Source organism: Oncorhynchus mykiss, chromosome 5, assembly GCF_057628025.1.
Source record: "Oncorhynchus mykiss isolate SJ-2025 chromosome 5, ASM5762802v1, whole genome shotgun sequence".
Lineage (NCBI taxonomy): Eukaryota > Metazoa > Chordata > Actinopteri > Salmoniformes > Salmonidae > Oncorhynchus > Oncorhynchus mykiss.
Window position 1 is genome coordinate 73,267,024 of NC_143026.1, and position 24,319 is coordinate 73,291,342.

At 42.9% G+C, this 24,319-nt stretch overlaps 1 protein-coding gene across 3 annotated transcripts; it reads left to right on the plus strand.

Moving 5' to 3' along the window:
* Positions 1–721: 721 nt before the first annotated feature.
* On the plus strand, positions 722–22,378 carry LOC110524497 (glycosaminoglycan xylosylkinase). 3 transcript variants are annotated; one of them, XM_090235835.1, is made up of 10 exons: positions 722–881; positions 2,735–3,064; positions 3,158–3,405; positions 3,619–3,705; positions 3,821–3,930; positions 4,105–4,276; positions 4,358–4,549; positions 10,776–10,886; positions 12,468–12,527; positions 12,659–14,396. In XM_090235835.1, exons 2-10 carry the CDS (start codon positions 2,936–2,938, stop codon positions 12,888–12,890), a joined length of 1,341 nt encoding a protein of 446 aa, XP_090091961.1. In that variant the 5' UTR covers positions 722–881; positions 2,735–2,935; the 3' UTR covers positions 12,891–14,396. The 3 variants fall into 3 exon arrangements, with proteins under 3 accessions (XP_090091961.1, XP_090091960.1, XP_021459883.2); XM_090235834.1 differs by lacking the exons at positions 10,776–10,886; positions 12,468–12,527; positions 12,659–14,396 and adding exons at positions 21,637–21,692; positions 22,091–22,378; XM_021604208.3 differs by lacking the exon at positions 10,776–10,886.
* The last annotated feature ends 1,941 nt before the right edge of the window (positions 22,379–24,319 follow it).

A 24,319-nucleotide genomic window follows, 5' to 3' on the forward strand; every position in this document is an offset into this window, starting at 1 on the left:
ATATATATATATATATATATATATATACATATATATATATATACATATATATATACATATATATATATATACATATATATATATATATATATATATATATATACATATATATATATATATATATATATATATATATATATATATATACATATATATATATATATATATATATATATATACATATATATATATATATATATATATATATATATATATATATATATATATATATATATATATATATATATATATATATATATATACATATATACATATATATATACATATATATATATATATATATATATATATATACATATATACATATATATATACATATATATATATATATATACATATATATACATATATATATATACATATATATATATATATACATATATATATATATATACATATATATATATATACATATATATATATATATATACATATATATATATATATACATATATATATATATACATACATATATATATATATACATACATATATATATATATACCTATATAGACATACATACTTTTTAAAAAGAATATACCTTTATTATTATTCCCCGCAAACCCTTCCACGGATCCCCCAATTGGAGTAAACTAATAAACACTTCTGCTTCTACCTTCAATCCATACATATTATACACACTCTACAGACAGTCTACTTTACAATAGTTGTCTCATTTTTCCACTATTAAGTGGGGGACTTTTATTTGGAAAAATTCCGTGACCCGGAACAACTGTTTAAGTGTTGCTGACGAAACGCGGATTTTTTTTGACAGCCTATCGATGAATAATACACAATTTCACACACAACATTGAAAACACATTGATCTCGTTTAACACCTAGTAGCCGTAATCGAAAAGGTAAGCCATTTGATCAGACTTGCTAATACGATGGCTGTTGTGAGGTAACGTTAGCTATTTCTTTGCAATCAACGGTGTTGGCAAGCTAACATTAAAGTAATCAGTAGCCTTTTAATCACATTCATAGAATGTTTGATAATGTTTGTTAGCTTGCTCTCTAGTTAGCACACGCTTGTCAGCTTTCAACGCAAGTTTTGATATGGAAAATATCGATGCAATTCGTCAGCTATCAGTACGTTAGCTACTAACTAGACAGGTTGTACTTCTAAGTAGCAGCTAACTAACGAACTTAGATAACTAACCGTTTCTTTGCTAGTTGGCTAGCTAATCGCCCAGCTAACCGGCTAGCTAACCACCCGACTCGCCGGCTAGCTAACCACCCGACTCGCCGGCTAGCTAACCACCCGACTCGCCGGCTAGCTAACCACCCGACTCGCCGGCTAGCTAACCACCCGACTCGCCGGCTAGCTAACCACCCGACTCGTCGGATAGCTAACCACCCGACTCGCCGGCTAGCTAACCACCCGACTCGTCGGATAGCTAACCACCCGACTCGCCGGCTAGCTAACCACCCGACTCGCCGACTAGCTAACCACCCGATTAGCCGGCTAGCTAACTAGCCGGCTAGCTAACCAGTACTGCATTGCTGGACGAAAGCAAAACGGACTATACGGTAGCGTTAGCAGCTGTCGATGCAGATTTATTCTAAAATCAACAAAGCGTTTGCTAAATGCCAAACTAACCGTGTGGGCCTTTGCGATTTTCAAACAACTAGCTGGCCAACTACTGTTAGCGTAGAGTTTCCACAGTAGTGGGACGTGTATGTAGTTGGTCCCATGAATTACCGATTGTGTGGAATGCAACTAGAGTCATTCCTGCCTGCGTGGTCACCGGCACTGCTAGACACGGGTTGCTTATATGTTTAACTTAGCCGGCTAATTCACGGGTTGTCCTCAGTTAACTACCCAGTACATACACTTTCTGGTATAGTGTGTATTTTTTTAAATTAATTCTCAAGTCGGTTTCATGTCTATTTTGGGCTCCCTAAATAACCTTTCTTTTGAAAGGACCAGAGCCATACATTTAGAATAAATACATAACTCTGGCAAGGACAAGTTGCTCACGGTATCTCCATTGTTATGCAGGCTCATTTGATATGTTGCAGGCAGTTTGCTTATCTGCCACAAATGGCACAACAACCCCCATCTATGGACAATCTGATCAATATCTTTGTCCTGACCATTACCAACCGATCAATACATCCATCTCAACTGACGTGGGTCTGTATGAGAGGAGCCCTGCTTTGGAGCCTTCATGTCCTGTCCTTATTCTTTTACCCCAACTCAACTCTCCTCTGTTGGGGGAGAGGACCGGCTAATATTCCAGTTTGCTTGGAGCTGTGGAGCCAGACAGACGAGGGTCACTGTCTGACAGCCCAAAGCAAGGTGTTATCCAATATCAAAACATAAAATGTTGTTTTGAAAGACAGGGAGTGATAGGCTAGATGGATCCTGTAACTGATCCTGTAACTGGTGGGAGAACAGCCAGTGGGTTAGGCAGGGTGTTATGTTGTCAGTAAAGTGATTGTTTAAAACCCCAGGTGTGGATCCAGGAATTAGTCAAGTTTGGCTGCTTATGGGTGTCTCTCTCAGCTCCGATGACACAGATTAGAGTTGTAATATGTTACGAATTGAGCCCAGTAATTATACATTAGTTTTTTATCATGCTCCTGTCAATCATGTACCAGCCTGTCCAGCATCTTGGCTCCTGCTTTTTCTGTTTGTCTGTCAACAAGTTTAAGTTTTTATATCTAATTGTTTTTCATCACTAATGTCCTCTCTGACCTCCAACAGGCCGGTTGCTGGTACAGTAGGGGCCTGGTCTAGCTGTGGGTCTTGTGGTGAGACAGAGATCCACACCTGCCCTTCAGAAGGGTGTGTGTTGGAGCTGGGAGGGGGAAGCGACTAGAGGGGGGGCAGGTGCCATGCTCTAGGGGTGAGGTGGTGAAGAGGGGGACTCACAGATCAGGGGTGGTGTCTGAGGTTGCAGAGGAGATGAAGTTGAAGCAGCGTGTGGTTGTACTGGTTGCTGTGCTACTCCTGTTGGGGCTTGCCAAACTTTTTCTGCTGGACGGAGGAGAGGGGTCCGCAGCCAGCCGACGAGACCTCAGAGCCTTCCGCAAGGTAGGGTTGTGTTTTTGTGTCAGTGTGTATTTATTGTAGCTGGTGCCTGCGTGTAGGCTATGAATGAACGTTTCTATCCATGTGTGTTATCAGATGGAGGCAGGCCTGTCTCTCTCCCGCGGTGCCCGTTTAACACACACTCTCCAGTCTCCATGGGAGGTGGCAGGCCAGTGGGTGGGCCCAAGGGAGGTGTACCCTGAGGAGACCCCCGAGCTGGCAGCCGTCCTCACCGCGTTGGGCACTGCCAGGGTGGAGCGAGCAGACGTGGGCTACAAGGGCACCCAGCTCAAAGCTCTACTAGTACTGGACGGGGGGCAGAAAGTGGTCTTTAAACCCAAGAGGTGAGAGCGAGAAAACACACATGCACACTCCATTCTTTGGTTCTGTGCTGCTGAACAGTCCTCAGGAACTGAGTGTCCTTGTTTCATGCTGACTTCTGTCTGTCTGTTGTCTGGTTTTATGTAAGAATAGGCACTGTGCTTTTACTCTGGTTTATGTAAGAGGATAACTCTCTCCATCACTCCCTCCATCTCCCTTCCTCCCTCTTTTTCTAGGTATAGTAGAGACTATATGGTAGAAGGAGAGCCATATGCAGGTTATGATAGACACAATGCAGAGGTGGCAGCTTTTCACCTGGACAGGTATGTGCACATGCGTATCGGTCTTATGCATAAATATATACATTTTACATTCGGGATTGGGAATCTGGATACTGGTGTTAGTTGTATCTGAGTGTCTGTCCTGTGTCTGCTGTAGGATCCTGGGCTTCAGGAGAGCACCCCTAGTGGTAGGGAGGTTTGTCAACCTGAGGACTGAGATCAAACCTGTCGCCACGGACCAGCTACTCAGTACCTTTCTAATGCAGGGTGAGATGCTAGCACACACACAACAGGGCTCTGTTCGGTCCCACCCATAATATGTTTGCGTCTAGGTATGCCACTCCTTAAACGTTGATAAGATAATGTTTTGTGTCTGGGTTCAAGCAGCAGTGGGCTGGATCTCTCTCTAAATGGAAATGGTTAACTTCTCTCTCTCTCTAGGTAATAATAGTTGTTTCTATGGGAAGTGTTACTACTGTAGAGAGAGTGAGCCCGCATGTGCGGAGGGAGAGAACATGGAGGGATCGTTAACTCTCTGGCTGCCAGATGTCTGGCCGCTCCAGAAACATAGACACCCCTGGGGACGCACTTACAGGGAGGGCAAACTGGCCAGGTGTGTGTATTAACGATTTGTCTGTGTATATGTTAACTGTGTGTGCTTGAGTATTCATTTTGTGTGTGTGTGTGTGTGTAGGTGGGAGTATGATGAGAGCTACTGTGATGCGGTAAAGAAGATGCCTCCGTACGACGCTGGTCCCAGACTGCTGGACGTCATCGACACGGCCATCTTTGATTACCTCATCGGCAACGCAGACCGACATCATTATGAGAGTTTCCAAGACGATGGAGGAGCCAGCATGCTCATTCTGCTGGATAACGCAAAGAGGTGGAACACATACACACTCTACTTATTGTAGCTAATGTTAGCACACGAACGGTATAAACACATTTAGGTACTCTAGACATGACTAAGATGACCTCTCCTTCACCTCTCTCTGTCTCCATCTCTACATCCCACACATCACTCCTCTTTTCTAGCGATGTAACGGTTCACCAAACCCACGGTTTGGTACGTATTGTGGTTACAGTTCGGTACAGCGAAAATTAACAATGTTCAACATTCACAATGTTCCCTGCATTGTCTCTTGTGTCCGGATTGCTCTGATTGACCTCTCAAGTTTCCACTCTGATGCTGCATGTTGCTGGTGGGAATTAACGTGTTGTGAAGTCGTAATACCAGCTGTATACCATGCTGTACCAGCATAAACTAAAAATGCAGCGATTATGCTTGGAAACAGAGTTTTTTTAAAAAAAACACATTTAATAGTTTGCTTTTTATAAATAATGTTTTGTTAAATTTAACTGCTGAAAATGCTGTTATAGAGGTCATTTCCTAAGTAGGTGACAGAGGTAACCAAATGGGAGAAGTTGGTGATGGACAAGTTTCCCACAAGTAATTACCAGTTTGAGAGCTGTTCAAGTGGATTTTCCCCAGTCATGGTAAATTCTCACTTGGTTACGAACGCACCATGACACTGCCTCCTTCAGTGCCAGATGCGCATTTGTGACTCTCATAAAGGGGGCGTGTCTTTAGCATGGTACATCTCCCACTGTGGGGTAATGTGATGGGCTGTCACTGTTAAGTGAAACAGAGGATGCATTGGTTGAAAACTTCCTGCTTTGGTTCGCTTATAAAGAGCGTAGGGCTGACCCCTTTGTTGACTGGTCGATTGTTTTTTTTAATGGTTCCCAAGACACCTGTTGGATTCATGCCTGTCACAGTGGACTAATCCATTGTGGAGGCTACAGGGATGGCACAGTCCATCACTCTAAGACATCTGATACTGACATTTTATATGGTTATATAATGTAAAACAAATAATGGTGCAACACTAATAAATCTAGTATTATTTTATAACAAATGCACTTTCTCCCGCTTTGGGTATGGTCGCTGTCCGCGGTTCCAAAACAATCTTTAGTGAGCTGTAGAATTTGTGCCTTTCCCTATGTTGCCATCTGCATAATAGCTAAATGAACCAGCATATTGGGATTGAGAACAACGCTGCGGAGGCAGCAGCAGCAGAGATGAGGAAACAGCCCTTGCTTTAAGCCCTATTCAGACGGGGTTCGTTTTACTGGGGGAGATCGGGTAATGTGCACAAAACACCACATCTGTAATTTTAGTCCTGTCCGAATCTGTCAGTTATTTGTACATGGCTGGAGAGTAACAATTCCAGTCAGAATAACCTACTGTTTTTTGGCGAACGCCAAGGTCCTCTGATAATACTAGTCCCGTGCAAATTTACATCCCTGTGTTTTGAGAGAAATGTCAGTTTGACAGGTGTTGCTTACGGTTTGAGCAAGAAAACAACTGATTTGATCAATTGAACGAAGTGCTGCGTATAGCCTATATATGAAGGGCTTGTATCAACTTTCAAAGTGAAAACTTTTGTTCATTTGTTTTGTGCGTATGAATAGAATATTGCCATATGCACCTGTAAAGAATATTGAGCCTATTTAATGTAACCCTTGCTGTTAATAGATCGCAAAGCAGCATACAACTGACCTAAATGTTTGGAAATGGTAAGTTAACTTTCACATCCATAGCCTTAAAAAAACGCATCTCAAGTGCAAGGGCACTGTTTAGCTCACATCTGAAGACTGGGGGGCATTTAGGACGTCTTACTGCGGATCTCTAAAATATACGAATGATTCTCATAACACTCAATTCAAATGTTATGGCGACACTATACCAAAGAGGTTTGTTTTTAGGGAACCAAGCTCGAGTTATCAGTGTCGCCCTGTTATCGCCTGGACTTGAAATATCTTCACGGCAAGAAAATAACCTCCAAACTTCTGTCAATTTAAAGGGAAAAAACAAAGAATTACAGGGCGGGGGTTGGAAAATGTAATCCCATCCAAATCATTCTCTAGAATAAGACATTCTGGGGTAATAATTACATAACCGATGTTCTCTAGTCCCGTGTGACTAGGGCTTAGCGCAAACAAACTAAAGTCTATAATCAATCAACTGTTAAATGTGCCTGGCTTATAAATCTATATACAGTCAGTCAAAAGTTTGGACACACCTACTCATTCCGGGGTTTTTATTTATTTTTACTATATTCTACATTGTATAATAATATGGAAGACATCAAAACTATTCAGTAACACATATGGAATCATGTAGTAATGAAAAAAGTGTTAAACAAATCAAAATATATTTTGAGATTCTTCAAAGTAGCCACCCTTTGCCTTGACAGCATTGCACACTTGTGGCGTGGTGACATACTGTTACCGTTTTATTTTCAACTGTCCATCGTACAGAACTAGTTCCCGGCTGCGCCTCACGAAAGTTTAAAACAGTTCGAAGTTCGGCAATTAAGAATTACATTTTGATTACAATGTGCGCATGGGCTCAAGTTGTTTTAACAGAATAGTCAGATTTACTTGAGGCATAGGCCTACAACGCAGCGTTCACATGGCCTAACAACGCAGCGTTCACATGGCCTAACAACGCAGCGTTCACATGGCCTACAACGCAGCGTTCACATGGCCTAACAACGCAGCGTTCACATGGCCTAACAACGCAGCGTTCACATGGCCTAACAACGCAGCGTTCACATGGCCTAACAACGCAGCGTTCACATGGCCTAACAACGCAGCGTTCACATGGCCTAACAACGCAGCGTTCACATGGCCTAACAACGCAGCGTTCACATGGCCTAACAACGCAGCGTTCACATGGCCTAACAACGCAGCGTTCACATGGCCTAACAACGCAGCGTTCACATGGCCTAACAACGCAGCGTTCACATGGCCTAACAACGCAGCGTTCACATGGCCTAACAACGCAGCGTTCACATGGCCTAACAACGCAGCGTTCACATGGCCTAACAACGCAGCGTTCACATGGCCTAACAACGCAGCGTTCACATGGCCTAACAACGCAGCGTTCACATGGCCTACAACGCAGCGTTCACATGGCCTAACAACGCAGCGTTCACATGGCCTACAACGCAGCGTTCACATGGCCTACAACGCAGCGTTCACATGGCCTACAACGCAGCGTTCACATGGCCTACAACGCAGCGTTCACATGGCCTACAACGCAGCGTTCACATGGCCTACAACGCAGCGTTCACATGGCCTAACAACGCAGCGTTCACATGGCCTACAACGCAGCGTTCACATGGCCTACAACGCAGCGTTCACATGGCCTACAACGCAGCGTTCACATGGCCTACAACGCAGCGTTCACATGGCCTACAACGCAGCGTTCACATGGCCTACAACGCAGCGTTCACATGGCCTAACAACGCAGCGTTCACATGGCCTACAACGCAGCGTTCACATGGCCTACAACGCAGCGTTCACATGGCCTACAACGCAGCGTTCACATGGCCTACAACGCAGCGTTCACATGGCCTACAACGCAGCGTTCACATGGCCTACAACGCAGCGTTCACATGGCCTAACAACGCAGCGTTCACATGGCCTAACAACGCAGCGTTCACATGGCCTAACAACGCAGCGTTCACATGGCCTACAACGCAGCGTTCACATGGCCTACAACGCAGCGTTCACATGGCCTACAACGCAGTGTTCACATGGCCTAACAACGCAGCGTTCACATGGCCTAACAACGCAGCGTTCACATGGCCTAACAACGCAGCGTTCACATGGCCTAACAACGCAGCGTTCACATGGCCTACAACGCAGCGTTCACATGGCCTAACAACGCAGCGTTCACATGGCCTAACAACGCAGCGTTCACATGGCCTAACAACGCAGCGTTCACATGGCCTAACAACGCAGCGTTCACATGGCCTAACAACGCAGCGTTCACATGGCCTAACAACGCAGCGTTCACATGGCCTAACAACGCAGCGTTCACATGGCCTAACAACGCAGCGTTCACATGGCCTACAACGCAGCGTTCACATGGCCTACAACGCAGCGTTCACATGGCCTAACAACGCAGCGTTCACATGGCCTAACAACGCAGCGTTCACATGGCCTACAACGCAGCGTTCACATGGCCTACAACGCAGCGTTCACATGGCCTAACAACGCAGCGTTCACATGGCCTAACAACGCAGCGTTCACATGGGCCATGTAGGCCGAGTGTTTTTGTTTTGTAAATAAACTCAGCGAAAAAAGAAGCGTCCCTTTTTCAGGACCCTGTCTTTCAATGAATTCGTAACAATCTAAATAATTTCACATATCTTCATTGTAAAGGGTTTAAACACTGTTTACCATGCTTGTTCAATGAACCATAAAAAATAAATTAACATGCACCTATGGAACGTCGTTAAGACACTAACAGCTTACAGACGGTAGGAAATTAAGGTCACAGTTATGGACACTAAAGAAGCCTTTCTACTGACTGAAAAACACCAAAAGAAAGATGCCTAGGGTCCCTGCTCATCTGCGTGAATGTGTCTTAGACATGCTGCAAGGAGGCATGAGGACTGCAGATGTGGCCAGGGCAATAAATTGCTATGTCCGTACTGTGAGATGCCTAAGACAGCGCTACAGGGAGACAGGACGGACAGCTGATCGTCCTCGCAGTGGCAGACCACGTGTAACAACACCTGCACAGGATCAGTACATCCCAACATAACACCTGCGGGACAGGTACAGGATGGCAACAACAACTTCCCGAGTTACACCAGGAATGCACAATCCCTCCATCAGTGCTCAGACTGTCTGCAGTAGGCTGAGAGAGGCTGGACTGAGGGCTTGTAGGCCTGTTGTAAGGCAGGTCCTCACAAGACATCACCAGCAACAACGTCACCTATGGGCACACACACCCACCGTCGCTGGACCAGACAGGACTGGCAAATAGTGCTCTTCACTGACGAGTCGCGGTTTTGTCTCACCAGGGGTGATGGTCGGATTTGCGTTTATCGTCGATGGAATGAGCGTTACATCGAGGCCTGTACTCTGAAGCGGGATCGATTTGGAGGTGGAGGGTACGTCATGGTCTGGGGCGGTGTGTCATAGCATCATCGGTCTAAGCTTGTTGTCATTGCAGGCAATCTCAACGCTGTGCGTTACAGGGAAGACGTCCTCCTCCCTCATGTGGTACCCATCCCGCAGGCTCATCCTGACACGACCCTCCAGCATGACAATGCCACCAACCATACTGCTCGTTCTGTGCGTGAGTTCCTGCAAGACAGGAATGTCAGTGTTCTGCCATGGCCAGCGAAGATCCCGGATCTCAATCCTATTGAGCATGTCTGGAACCTGTTGGATCTGAGGGCTAGGGCCATTCCCCCCAGAAATGTCTGGGAACTTGCAGGTGCCTTGGTGGAAGAGTGGGGTAACATCTCACAGCAAGAACTGGCAAATCTGGTGCAGTCCATGAGGAGGAGATGCACTGCAGTACTTAATGCAGCTTTTGGCCACACCAGATACTGACGGTTACTTATGATTTTGGCTCCCCCCCCAATTTCTGTTAGTCACATGTCTGTGGAACTTGTTCAGTTTGTCTGCAGTTGAATCTTATGTTCAAATATTTACACATGTTAAGTTTGCTGAAAATAAATGCAATTGACAGTGAGAGGACCAAACGGTTCAGTATGAATGTGTACCATTACACCCTTACTCTTTTCCCTCTGATCCTGTTGATGAATCTGCTGAGCTGAGTGTGTTATGGCATTGTGTATGCAGGTGTTCAATAGGGATGTAACGATTCACCGATAAGGTGGGTTGGCATATAACGCAAACATCTATTAACCCAAAGGTTGCGTGTTTGCATCTCATCAGAAAACTTTAGCATTTTAACTAATTAGCAACTTTTCAACTAGGAAAAGGGGATACCTAGTCAGTTGTCCAACTGAAATGTGTCTTCCGCATTTAACCCAACCCAACTGTCTGTTAGTGAGCATTTCTCCTTTGCAGTAGGCTGAGACAATCCATCCACCTGACAGGTGTGGCATATAAAGAAGCTGAATAAACAGCATGATCATTACGCAGGGGCAACTTGTGCTGGGGGACAATAAAAGGCCACTAAAATGGGAAGTTTAGAGTGATCCGGGTCAACAGTATCAATGTAACAGTATAGTATCCTTCCCTCTCCTCGCCCCTACCTGGGCTCGAACCAGGGACCCACTGCACACATCGACAACAGCCACACTCAAAGCATCGTTACCCATCGCACCACAAAAGCCGCAGCCCTTGCAGAGCAAGGGGTACAACTACTCCAAGGTCTCAGAGCGAGTGACGTCACCGATTGAAACGCTATTAGCGCGCACCCCGCTAACTAGCTAGCCGTTTCACATTGGTTACATCTGTTCATAAAGAAATGAAATTATTCAGAATAGCCTACTACACCATTAAAATGCCCAGTAACAAGGCATAGCCTACCAACCTAGCCTACAGTTGGGAACGTGCTGCAAATCTGTCAGTGAACAGCATGCAGACAACAAACCTTTCCCAATATTTCAAATACTATCATGGAAATCACAGGTTGGAAAGCAAATGGATCCTGCTGAAAAGAGAAGACTATAATTTATCTGTTGTAGGCTACCATAATATCTCATCAACTTCCAAATATTGTTTTACAAAGTAAAACAGATAGGCTTTTGGCATCACCGGCGAGTGAGCTGCGCATCATTTGGGGAATCGGTGAAACTGGAACGCATTTTTAGGACAATCATTTCCTCCTCATATTGTAGCTTCCTATATGTCTCCACACACCTAGGCCAAGGATATTGATGGATTCAAGACGAGGTCGTTTTTATCGATCTCAGTTTGTCAGTGTCATTTCGATCATTTGTGTGGTATTAAAGATTCTAGTAACGTCTCCAGTCATGTAAAATGACAGAGAATTGCATGAAATCGGTTTGTATAAGGCCACATTTTTCATGGTCTGTAGGCTACTAACATTTTCCCTTGTGTGTGTGCAACTTCTGTAAGCGCTTCTACTCTACTACTCTGCCACTACGTAAATGTGATGATATGCATGCAATGCTTCTTTTAATGCGTTCCGGTACCTCAGAGCTCCCCAGGTCACCCCCCCCCCCCCCCCCCCCCCCCCCTCCTCTCGCGCCCAGTTTTTGTTCCTGCACCTCCCGATGTCATAATTAAGCACTGGTTAAGTTGATAATATAATAACGAATACAGCAATCACTTTTGCTCCCCGCACTGCATGGTCAACACGGGAGAAGAAGAGAAGCTCGCTGTGTCAATTTCCGAACAGGCTGCCATTAGATTTGAGACTGGGATGAAATCCAAAGTTGCGCTATATATTCATTGGCTATGTCATAGCTAATTGTTAAAGATAAGTATTTATACATTACTAGCTCTAACACATTTCATCTGCAAAAATGACAAATGAATTAGTGGTTGATGGTGATTTCAGATGGTTTTTTTTAAATGGGTGGGTGGATAAAAAGCTAACTTTGTCCTAACTGAAAGTGGGGTGGTGTAGATGCCCAGTTTCCCTTATGGCTCAACTCAGGTGCCTATATATAACATAGACATATATAAAATTTACACACACACAGAAGTCCAGCTCAGAGAGGCCCAGCTCATAAGGTTAATCAGCAACAGATTTTAATTTAGAATGGGAAATGAATGTTTTTATGCAACAAATGCATTGAATCGCATTGAACTGAATCGCATTGATTCGTTCCTCTAATCAAACCAAATCTAACCGAATAATTTCAAACCAAAAGGTATCGTTCCTGTACCGGAGCCCATGTATCTAGATACTTATCGAATCGTCTTGAAAGGTAGAGATGCACATCTGTAGTGTCTAACCAATCTTGCTGTGTTTTTTTCTTGTTTTGTAGTTTTGGGAATGCAGCTCTGGACGAAAGAAGCATTTTGGCTTCTCTGTATCAATGTTGCATGTGAGTTTACACACACACAGAAAATACCAACATTTGTCAGTAATCATGAACCATTTCTCCTTTCTGCAGTGTGTTTATGAGCTGTTTTTTTCCTCTACATTCTTGCACCTCTCTCTCCCTCCATCTGTCAGGGTGCGTATGTCTACGTGGAATAGGTTGAACCTGCTGAGGGCAGGGGCTCTGAGTTCAGCCATGAGGCAGGCCCTGACCTTTGACCCCATCAACCCCGTCCTGGCCGAGCCTCACCTGGCCGCCCTGGACAGACGTCTGTCTGGTGTCATAGCAACCATCCGGCAGTGTGTGGAGTCACAGGGCCCTGACAGCACACTGATAGAGGACCGCTTGAACCTGCCACACTCCTAAAGGAGGACAGGAGAGAGGGATGGAAGAGAGGAGAGACCTGTCCCATCCCTTGTGGAGGACAAGAGAGAGGGATGGATGAGAGATGAGGGAAAGGAGAAGCTCTCACCCAAGGATCGAGAGAGAGGGTTGAGCCATGGTAGGAGCTGGAGGATAAACCCCCTCCCACACTCCCGCTCCAAGTCTCATGGCCTCCCAGAATGGGACAGGAAATGACTCCAGCAGCAGGAAGTGGTTTCCTCTACAAACTGTTTCCCTCCACACTAGAACACTTGAACCTAATGGGATCTATATCTGAGGAACTGTATCCCCAATGTCTCTCCTCTGCCTTCTGCACACACACACACCTTGTGCCAAACCCTCCCTCTCTCGTCCAGTAATAACGAGGGAACCAAAGCCATAGGACTCAACCCAGCGGCACTCAGGATAGCAGGGGTCGCTCACACAGCCATAAAACCCACTCCATGTGGACACAACACTCCCAGAAAAATCCACTGGACTGACAGTGGAGAGGGAGACTGGTTAAATGACCAAGGGAAATTTTGTGGTCAGTCTGATTGTGACTAACAAACAGACGTGTCTGTGTCCGAAATGACACCATATTTCCTGTATAGTGCATAAGGCTCTAGCCAAAAGTAGTGCACTGTATAGGGAGGGAATTGTGTGCAATTTCAGAATCTGCCAACTGACTATGGATGTCTCATGATGCTCTATTCAATATATATTGTACTAGTTTTGGCCCCAGTTTCTCAGACCTTATTCCTATTTCTGAATTAAAAGCACTTTCAAAAGAGATTGTTCATTTAGCATGCTTTTTTTACTCCAGGATTCAACTTGATCTGGGTCTAAGAAACTGGCCAATGAGGTTTTAAAGGTTGGCTACATACTCTAGGGCTTTGGTCAAGACTAGTGCACTATTTTGGGAATAGGGTAGCCTTTGAGACATTACCAGCGTGTACATAACGAACTGTTGAATAGCATTACTGAGAGAGTATAATTATGAGAATTGTAATGTTAAATTAACCTAATTTAGTGTCGTGTCTGAATGTGTGTGCCTGAATGTGTGAGCATGAGTGTAGGGCAGGAGTCGGTCACCCAAAAAACGTCCCGCAATCAGTTTTTGGTCAAAAAAGACTGTAAAATCACAAGAATCCTGCAAAAAAAATTTGTAATTTAGGAAATCTGTTCCCAAATATTCTGACAAATCATAAGAGATGTTATCGTGTCAATCTAATCGAGGTATGACATTATTTTCAAATACAATCTCTTTGAGCTTAGTTGTGGTCAATTTGCAGTGTTCATTATTATGTTCAGCCCCCCCAAGCATCTGCTCCAACAAAAATCATCCGGCAGCTGTATCTAGTTGTCTATACCTGGGGTAGGGGGTGCCATACTCTGAGTATGCTACTGACGTTTTAGAGAGAATCTGGGACAGGGAGGGGGGAGATGGGAAGTTTGGGGCTTTATAGGAATGTAATGTTTTCAACATTAAAAATTAATTTTTTTTAATATTCTGTATTTCAGTGTTTTGTATAAAAACAAGTAATGGCTCCTATTCAATTGGCTTTTCTTGAAAAGGTGGTTTATACAGATATAGGATATTCAATGTATCGCACTTGTTCCTGAGAATCTTCCTACATTGCAGGAAATGCAGATTAGATTCATGATTTACTGAGATCTGTACATGCTTTGTATAGATGCTCCTATATAGAGGGTCTAAAGATGCTCAAACTATCAACTGTTACTCTTTCTATTTGCAACAACTTATAGTTTTACTGTCCCTCCCTTTAGAGGGAGCCAGATCACTACAGTAGAAACCTCTAGATACAGACATACCAGACAGGACAACCGATGCCACCACTTTTCCTCTCTTTACTATCTTGTACAAACAGTCTTGAGGTCATCTGTGGCATAGCCTGGTGGTAACAGATTAAAAGCGAGAGATGCATTTACAATCACAGATGTATGGCTAGAGGATAGAAAACAGTATGAAAGGCTGTGTGGGATGACTGTTGGTGGTAGCCTCATGACCTATAGTTTCTAATCAGACTGATCTCTGGAAGTTCCTCCTGTGACTGGCTGGCCTGAATATTGTTTGTGTCAGAGGTGTTATTAACCCTTTAATTATGGCAACCAGTCCATGTTCTGGTTATTAATGTCACAAAGGGGGTCTTTTACCGGTAAGTCTCTCCTTGTTGAGCTAACTGTAAAAACCTCACTTTATGTGTTAGAGCTGAAATGCAGCTGTCAGATACAGACATTCATACAGAGGGGAGTCCCCTGGACAACACTACTGGAGAATGGGCCTTCTCTCCAGCTCTGGGGGGAAAATGGCAAACACACACCATTGATGTGTGATAACAGCCCACTCATACCCAGAGTCAGGCCTGGTCTCCCAGTATCAGAGTGGGAGGAACATGCACATACAGTCCTCGGGTGTCTCCCCATGTGTTATTGTATGTGAATCGGCTCTAGCACAGACCTGCATCCACCCATCATTTCCACTTATACCAGTTCTCAGCTGTTTGCGTGCCAAAATAACACACGCATGCGCAGACACGCACACACTTTATTTTCCATGGAATGGTGTTTACAGAGATGCTTGGTTTCATGTTCTTTCTCTCCCTCCGCATCTCGCTCTTTTGTTTAATGCACTTTCTCAGGTTCATTATGAGTCAGCGACAGCAAAAACATGTCACACACCGATATCAGATGGGGGGATGTATGGGGTTACAGTAGGTGGGCTCTTCCAGAAAAGTTTATCCCTGTGACAAAATCTATCTCAAATGTCTCCATGTCTGTTTTATTACTGTGAGGGTGGGGGTTTTCTCTGTGATCTCCTCCCGCACTAACACTCAACTCTACCCTACATCCCAAAGTTCACTCCACTGTATACTTTTATGCTCAAGGTGGTTGTTACACTTGGTGGTTCAGTGAACTACTGGATGCTAGTGGGATGATGAGTAACCTTGCCTGAGACCTGAAGATTTGTTGTGTCTGAATGTGTTGTACCTTGAATGTGGACAGTCGATGCATTTTGTTCTACCCTGCATATCAGACCTCAGAAGTAAACGGTCATCTGGAAAAATGTGCAATATTTTTACCACCTGGGGGATTTCAGTAGAATAGTTGTTTGATAGAGCATGGCCAGACATGCAGTACCAACCTCTGTCTCTCTGACCTATATCAACCCGCTAACTGGAAGCAGATCTCTCAAGCTGTTTGATGCTTAAATCACTGACTGTTAATCAGCATCACTGATTGGGAAACATTTTTAAAAGAGATGGGAGAAGAGAGAGAAAGCATCATGGTACTGGATTGTGTGAGAGTGATTCATCTGTCACCACATCCCATCCTGGTTAAACATACCACAACTACAATTTCTGTACAGCCCCTAATGGGAGCTACTGCTTTGTGGTTTGGAGGGGTATTTACCAGAGACCGTATATATAAAGGTTGTTACAGACCTTCACACGCATGCATTCACGCACACACCACCACCACACACGCATGCGCACACACAAGTCAGTGGGTGGTTGCCCATGTGTGATTGCTGGGAACAGTAGATGAGGGCCAAAACCATGTAACTGACCAGCTTAGCTCTTGCTGTGTCAGCACACTATTATCAGAGGTCTTGGAAAACAGGCTCAGACACACCTTAGACCGGCTCAGCTCAGAGGTCCTTTGTTTAATGATCAACCTGGTTGGAGTCCAGGCATTCATTATTTGGAGTGTTTGCCATCATGAGAACACAAATGCAATCATGATGATTAAAGTCTAACACAGTAAATGTATACTGTACCTCTGAAAGACTGGTTAGATCAGGGGGAAAACAGTGGCTTAGTCTGGACTGAGGGTAAGATAGAAGCCCGGCTTTCTACTGAAGTTAAGCTAAGCAGGTGCAGGCTTGGTTAGTGCCTGGTATGGGAGCAGGGCTGGCCCGAGCCTTTTGGGGGACGTAAGCGAGATTTGGTTGCCCTGATATTCTACCCATTTTGCCATTGAGGGTAGAGAAATCTTTGCAGTTTAATTCTAATTTCCTGCAATTCTACACTTTTTGCCATGACTTGTGCCATGTTAATATATCTGAGTCATAATGACTAACAAAATCAATGGGGGTCCCCGGGAGGTCAGGGCCCCTGGGCATGCGGTTGGTATTCGGCCATGATTTTCTACAAGTTTAGATTGCTGGCTAGACTAACCAATCTAAAATTTGTTAGCTCACATTGCTCATTGAGTGACCGTCGGGGACTGACATAACAACCGAAAAATTGCTGATGAAGAACCAGATTTCGAACTTCACCTTGCGTATCCTTCTATTCTAACTCTCAACAGTAAATTGAGTTGCAATTGTATTAACTACTGCTTATGCCTGTATTAACTACTGCTTATGCCTGTATTAACTAATGCTTATGCCTGGAGCCGGCCCTGGATGGGAGGCAGGTTTTATTTAAGGTTAAGGCCTTACAACACACACATAAACAGGTAGTGTAGTATGTCAGGATGTCAGCTGACCCGTGTGGTGAAGATGGGTCTGCTGCCTCTGACAAGGTGATGTTACTGTCACAACGGAAAGAGAGAGACAGAGAAAGAGAGAGAGACAGCGAGAGCAACAAAAAAAAGGACATTGAAATGCCGCAAATGGACCCTTACAAAAACACATCCCTGGGCAACCTTGTAAGAGGAGGAGGGTGAGGAAGATAGACAAGATGTTCGGTGGATTACATGGAAACACACACACACAATAAGAGATGCTGTGTGGACTGGGTGGAAAAGAGGCCGCATCGTGACGCACGGCCCACCGCAGAGTTTCCCAGCTTCATCAGAAAGGAAAAATCAACGGCTGATCTAAAAAAATAAGTGCGTGTGTGTTAGTGTATGATATTTAGAACACAATGACACTACTGTGACCTTATGTGTCTGTCACCTTACACCTTAAAACATGTTTTTATATATTTGTGTGTCAAATCTCAATCAATTATCTCTGAAACTGATATAACTTGTGTAAACATTAACAGAATATGATGCAGAGTTCACTCTTCCAGGAAATGCTGTAAAGGTCTATGTTTACTGTGGTACTGCACTGTTATTTCCTGGAGTAGCTATAAAAAGAACAGCAAGTAGCCATGCTGCAGTTTATGCTTAAAATCAATGAAACTGACAGTCTGTGGATCTGGTAGAACCTATAGATTCAAGTAAAATGTTGCTTTTTACTGAAAAAGGCCTCCGTTCTCCTAAATTGTCAGCCAGTCTAACTATGAATAACCAGTGGATCATTTCACATAGTCTTTTCTACATGTGGATCAAATTGTTTTCACACTTGCAGTTCTGGTTGGTTCCTTAAAAAACCTGTATCCAACGTAGAGAGAAATGGAGAGTCTGAATAATCTGAATCAGTTGTGTTAGTGCTGGGATGGAACAAAAGCCTTCTCCCATGCAGCTCTCCAGGACCCTGTTATGAATGTAAACTGGCCAGTAGTCACTTTTTCGCAACCTTTAACCATTAAAGGGGAAATCTGCAGTTGCTACATAGAATTTTGGTTTCATGGTATGTACCCATTGATTCTTGAAGAAAATAACTTATTAATACCTCATGAGCTTAGCTCAACTGTCGTAACCCATCAGAACTCAAATGTTCGTAAACAAGTAAATGTAAACAAACACTATATAGCCTCAAAACATGGTTAAAACTATAATTTGCATCCATAGCTCTGTCTATGAATTTGAGAGTGGTTACATTTCTCCAGCCCCATCCCTCAGCTTTTTACTGAAACAGGGGCGGGGAAACGCTTTGTTATTGTTTCAACTGCTGAATGCCCCTTTAAAGAAGAAATACAGAGGTTGTGGGCGCCCAATGCCGCCCCACTTCTTGCTTAGTATTTTTACTTTGAACGGAAACAAGATGGTTGAGCCCTGAGCCGCTTGGTCTTCTGGGCAAGGTGTGTCTTTGCGCTAATCTCATCTACTCGAATGACCCTGGTGCCCCGGAGCTGGAGGGAAAGTGAAATCACTTGCAACCTAACGTTACAGCCACCAGAAACAAACAAAGCCGAAGAAGCCAACAAGCATCATTCTCGGTTCTGAATCAACTCGACCCCAAAACAGAAAAAGGGAGCAATAAAAAGATTGCTCATGACCAATCCAAAAACCGGAAAAACATTGGAATTAATTTTGAAAGGTGGAAGAGCGACGCCGAAATGGCCACCATTCTAATGGACTGGTAACATTAGGTAATTGTTGTGATGCGTTTTTAGCCTGCTAGCTATGTTAGCTGCTAACGTTAGTGTGTTTAATGTAAGGAATCTAATGATAGCATCATGTAGTTACACTGCATAAACCCCACAAGATGCCTAATGCCTTTATTTCAACTAGCTAATGTTAGCTAGCTATTCAAATTGTTTATGTGATCAAATCAAATTTTATTTGTCACATACACATGTTTAGCAGATGTTATTGCGGGTGTAGCGAAATGCTTGTGTTTCTAGCTCCAACAGTGCAGTAATATCTAAACAAGTAATATCTAACAATAAACACAAAAGTAAAGGAATGGAATTAAGAATATATAAATATTCAGATGAGCAATGTTAGAGCGGCATAGACTAAGATACAGTAGAATAGGACACAATACAGTATATACATATGATTAATGCAAATTATGTAAACATTATTAAAGTGACTAGTGTTCCAATTATTCAAGTGGCCAAGGATTTCAAGTCGATGTATACAGTGGTTCCTCCTTTAAAAGCGGTGTCATACTGCGGCACACCTTGCGGACTGCCGCAGCATTCTGTGGCACATCATTTAATTGTCAGTCATTTTTCCTGTTAATGCAAGTTAGTGCTAGTTTGACCACCAGAGGGCATCTTTGAGAATCATTCCATAGTCTTCCATGTTGGCATTACCAGAGACGGGGAGGGCACACGGGAAACCGGGGTTCAATACCCTGAAGGGGAGGAAGCAGTAGGCTGTCCTTGTAAATAAGAATGTGTTCTTAACTGATTCCATATGTGTTATTTCATAGTTGTGACCTATTCACTATTATTTTACAATGTAGAAAATAGTCTAAATAAATAAAATCCTGGAATGAGTATGTGTCCAAACTTTTGACTAGTACTTGCACTATTTTTATGTTTGGAAAAATAACGTTCCCAAAGTAAACATCCTATTTCTCAGGGCCAGATGCTAGAATAGGCATATAATTGACAGATTAGGATAGAAAACACTCTAAAGTTTCCAAAACTGTCAAAATATTGTCTGTGAGTATAACAGAACTGATATTGCAGGCGAAAACCTGAGGAAAATCAAACCAGGAAGTGGCTTCTATATTGAAAGCTCCATGTTCCATAGCCTGCCTTCGCTCCATTTAAAGGGATATCAACCAGATCCTTTTCCTATCGCTTCCTCAAGGTGTCAACAGTCTTTAGATATAGTTTCAGGCTTTTATTTTGAAAAATGAGCGAGAAAGATAACATCGCGTCAGTGGATAGCTGGGTGTTCGCATGAGTTTTGCTTGCGCAACAGAGTGGGGCAGCCATTGTCTCTCCCTCTCCTATTGAAAAAGTGACAGTGCCGGTTGATATATTATCGATTATATATTTTAAAAACAACCTGAGGATTGATTATAAAAAAAAAATTGACATGTTTCTGTGGACATTACGGATACTATTTGGAATTTTCGTCTGCAGTGTCGTGACCGCTCGAGCCTGTGGATTTCTGAACATAACGTGCCAAACAAATGGAGGTATTTTGGAAATAAAAATAATCTTTATGGAACAAAAGGAACATTTATTGTGTAACTGGGAGTCTCGTGAGTGAAAACATCCGAAGATCATCAAAGATAAGCGATTCATTTTATTGCTTTTCTGATTTTCTACTTTGATGCTAGGTGTTTATAAAAGCTACTTTGATGCTAGGTGTTTATAATGTTTTGTCTAGTGATCGATAAACTCACACAAACTAAGCTGTGTTTTGCTATATTGCACTTGTGATTTCATGAATATAATTTTTTTTTGTAATTATGGGGGAATTTGGCACAATTCAGCGGTTGTTGATGAAAATGATCCCGCTAAAGGGATCCGTGTGCCAAGAAGTTAATTAATTTGATTAATATTATGGTGTTCTATTCCAAGAAAAATGAAAAGCTCTCTGGGTTTCCGTTAGAATGGAACAGAAAATATGGCACTGTACAACGTGATGGTCGGCAGTACAATACTGGGCTATTTAGCTAAAGACTCCCTGTGTCGTGGGGGCAGGGCACATGGGAAACCGGGGTTCAGTTCCCCAACGGGTAGGAAGGAGTGGGCTGTCCTTGTAAATAATAATTTGTTCTTAACTGATTCCATATGTGTTATTTCATAGTTGTGATGTCTTCACTATTATTCTACAATGTAGAAAATAGTAAAAATAAAGAAAAAATCTGGAATGAGTAGGTGTATCCAAATGTGACGATCGGGAGTAGGCTACAGCATAAGAGGATTGTTGGATTCTAAATTAAAATCTAAGGGGTATAACATTTCCACACCCTAATTGTAGTGTAACTGAACTTTCAGTTGAGCGTACTAGCTCTTTGCCTTCTCTACCAGAAGTTGATGCTGTTGCTACTGTCTGTGTACACAGTAGGACAACAGCCTCTAATGTGCTGATTTGTTTGTAGATGATAATGTTAGGAGGTTGACAGCATTTTCGGCCCAGGACCACCTCAAACAATGCATCTAGCTATAAAATAATCACACAAACATGCATTTCTCAGGGAGATACTGTTGGAGGCAGTCTGATTTCGAGAGAACTTGTGCAGCCTCAGTTAAGGTAAGAAATGCTGTATGTATTTTCCGTTATGCTTAGTAATTCAATAATTATTTTGCTCGTAATCACGGAAAATAGCTAGCTATGTTTGCCTCTACATCACATATTTCCTGTCTATATAAAGCATTGATTCCTACCTAGTGTGAACTACCCACCAGAACGACTGAATGAATTTCCAGCGGTCAGTCAAGTAAACAATGGTTCATTTGCATGACATATTGGTGGACTATGGCTCGGTACATATGTTCTCATTGTAATTTACTCATTCCATCCATATTATGTAATCAAAATCAACATTTATTTGGTATATGCACAGGATACAGTGGGGTGTTTACGGGAATAAGACATTGCGTTGTACCGGGTACTATTGAAGTAACAATTTGTTTGATCTCTTCCCACAGTGCCAACAATCCCCAAAGACTCGGACTTGTCCCTCCTGTCCCACTACCAACCAAGCAAGAGTTTCTCAAGAAACATCATCATGGGGCGGCAGGGTAGCCTAGTGGCTAGAGCGTTGGACTAGTAACCAAAAGGTTTCATGTTCAAATCCCCGAGCTGACAAATCTGTCGTTCTGCCCCTGAACAGGCAGTTAACCCACTGTTCCTAGGCTGTCGTTGAAAATAAGAATTTGTTCTTAACTGACTTGCCTAGTAAAATAAAGATACATTTAATTGATCATTACCATCAATGCTCTGTTGACTACAGCTAAATGTTAGCATTCATTAGCACCAAATAAATCAGAGTCAGTCACAAAAGTGTCCCTTACATACAAAGAAATCAATATACAAATACATTGAGTTAGAATCAATACCATGAAAACTTGGTTCGGAAGGCCATTGACACTTGCGCTAATAAGTGATTTCAATGCATTTCAGTGATATAGTTTTTTTCTCCCATCAGCATCAAAACTGCCGGAGTAACAGAACCATGGATGACTTGGACAACTTGCTGCACAATAAAAAATTAACACAAATCTGTTATGTAAAAATCCACGTTTTCATTTTAATTCACATTTAAAAACACTTTACAAGGTAAAGGTGACTTTTCAACTACAAAAAATTAGGACAATTACAATAACAACTGAACACTTGTAGAACTTAAATAAAACACCCATACAATACAGCTAGCTACCAACTACCATGAAAAAAGCCTACATGGTGCCGCAGTGGATCATGGGAGGCCAGTACTAGGCACACACAGCAACTTGGAATGATGACCCTGTTGCCAGGTTCCACACCTCCAGGCCACAAATGTATGTGCTGTGACTGCTTCTACCTTTTACCAGTGGTGGAAAAAGTACCCAATTGTTCTACTTGAGTAAAAGTAAAGAACTTAATAGAAAATGACTCAAGTAAAAGTGAACGAAATCCAGTAAAATACTACTTGAGTAAAAGTATTTGAAGATACTTAAGTATCAAAAGTAAAATTATACATCGTTTCACACTCCAACACTCAGACATCATTTACAAACGATGCATGTGCTTAGTGAGTCCGCCAGATCAGAGGCAGTAGGGATGACCAGGGATATTCTCTTGATAAGTGTGTGAATTGGACCATTTTCCTGTCCTGCTAAGCATTCATAATGTAACAAATACATTTGGGTGTCAAGGAAAATATATGGATTAAAAAGTACATTATTTGCTTTCAGAATATAGTGAAGTAAAAGTTAATGGTGTCAAAAATGTTAATTGTAAAGTACAGATACCCCCCAAAACTATTTAAGTACTACTTCCAAGTATTTTTACTTAAGTACTTTACACCACTGCCTTTTACCCCCTACTAGGAGGTCATCAGAGCCTGTATGCATCAATCTAAGTAACATAATAAAAAAAATCCCCATCAGAATCTGTCAGTTTAAGCTAGAGATAACTGCATGGGCTGCATCTCAATCCACCGCATCCGCCTATGGCAGCCTTCCGCATCTGCGGTGGAAGATGGCCGTGCTACAGCAGTGTTTTTCAGACCATGAGACATCCCGAAAATCGGTCTTCTCACAAAAACGTCTGTATCGTCCGAACGGTTATGACCACTCTATGAAAAGATGAGACTCACAAACACAATGGTGTTTTACGTTTTGCTCTACAATCTAATCTAATTTACTTCCCCTCTCGTTATTGTGCCTGCCCTACTAGCTAACTTTTATAGCTTTTTGTCGGGCATTTCCATCTTTGTGTTAGCTAGCTAGCTAGTTAGCTTCGGGTCTTTCCCGTTACTTCAGAAGTTATCTTGTAGCTAGCTAGCTAAGTTAGCCAGACATAACTATCGTAGCTATGATCACATAGCTCAGCAGTGCTGTAGGCTATCGGTCCTCGCTTGACTGAGTCCACCAAAGCCGAGACTGACAGTCCACCCTTGACTGTGCCAGTCAGATAGCTTCATATAGGCGGGAGTTTCCAGCCCGGTCCGTGATACCTAATTAGGCGCGAGTCTCGACCCCGAAGTATGACGGGTTAAAGTCAACGGTAAGTACAACCTTTCCTCGAAGCATCTGAAGCCGATACCTGGGGAATTGAAGCTTACACCAAGACACCCCGAAACAAAAAACATTTTTTTATACTATTTTCTTAGAACACACATCTCTCAAGTGAAGTGTTGTACACAGGATGTCATTCCACCCATGTAAACAGTT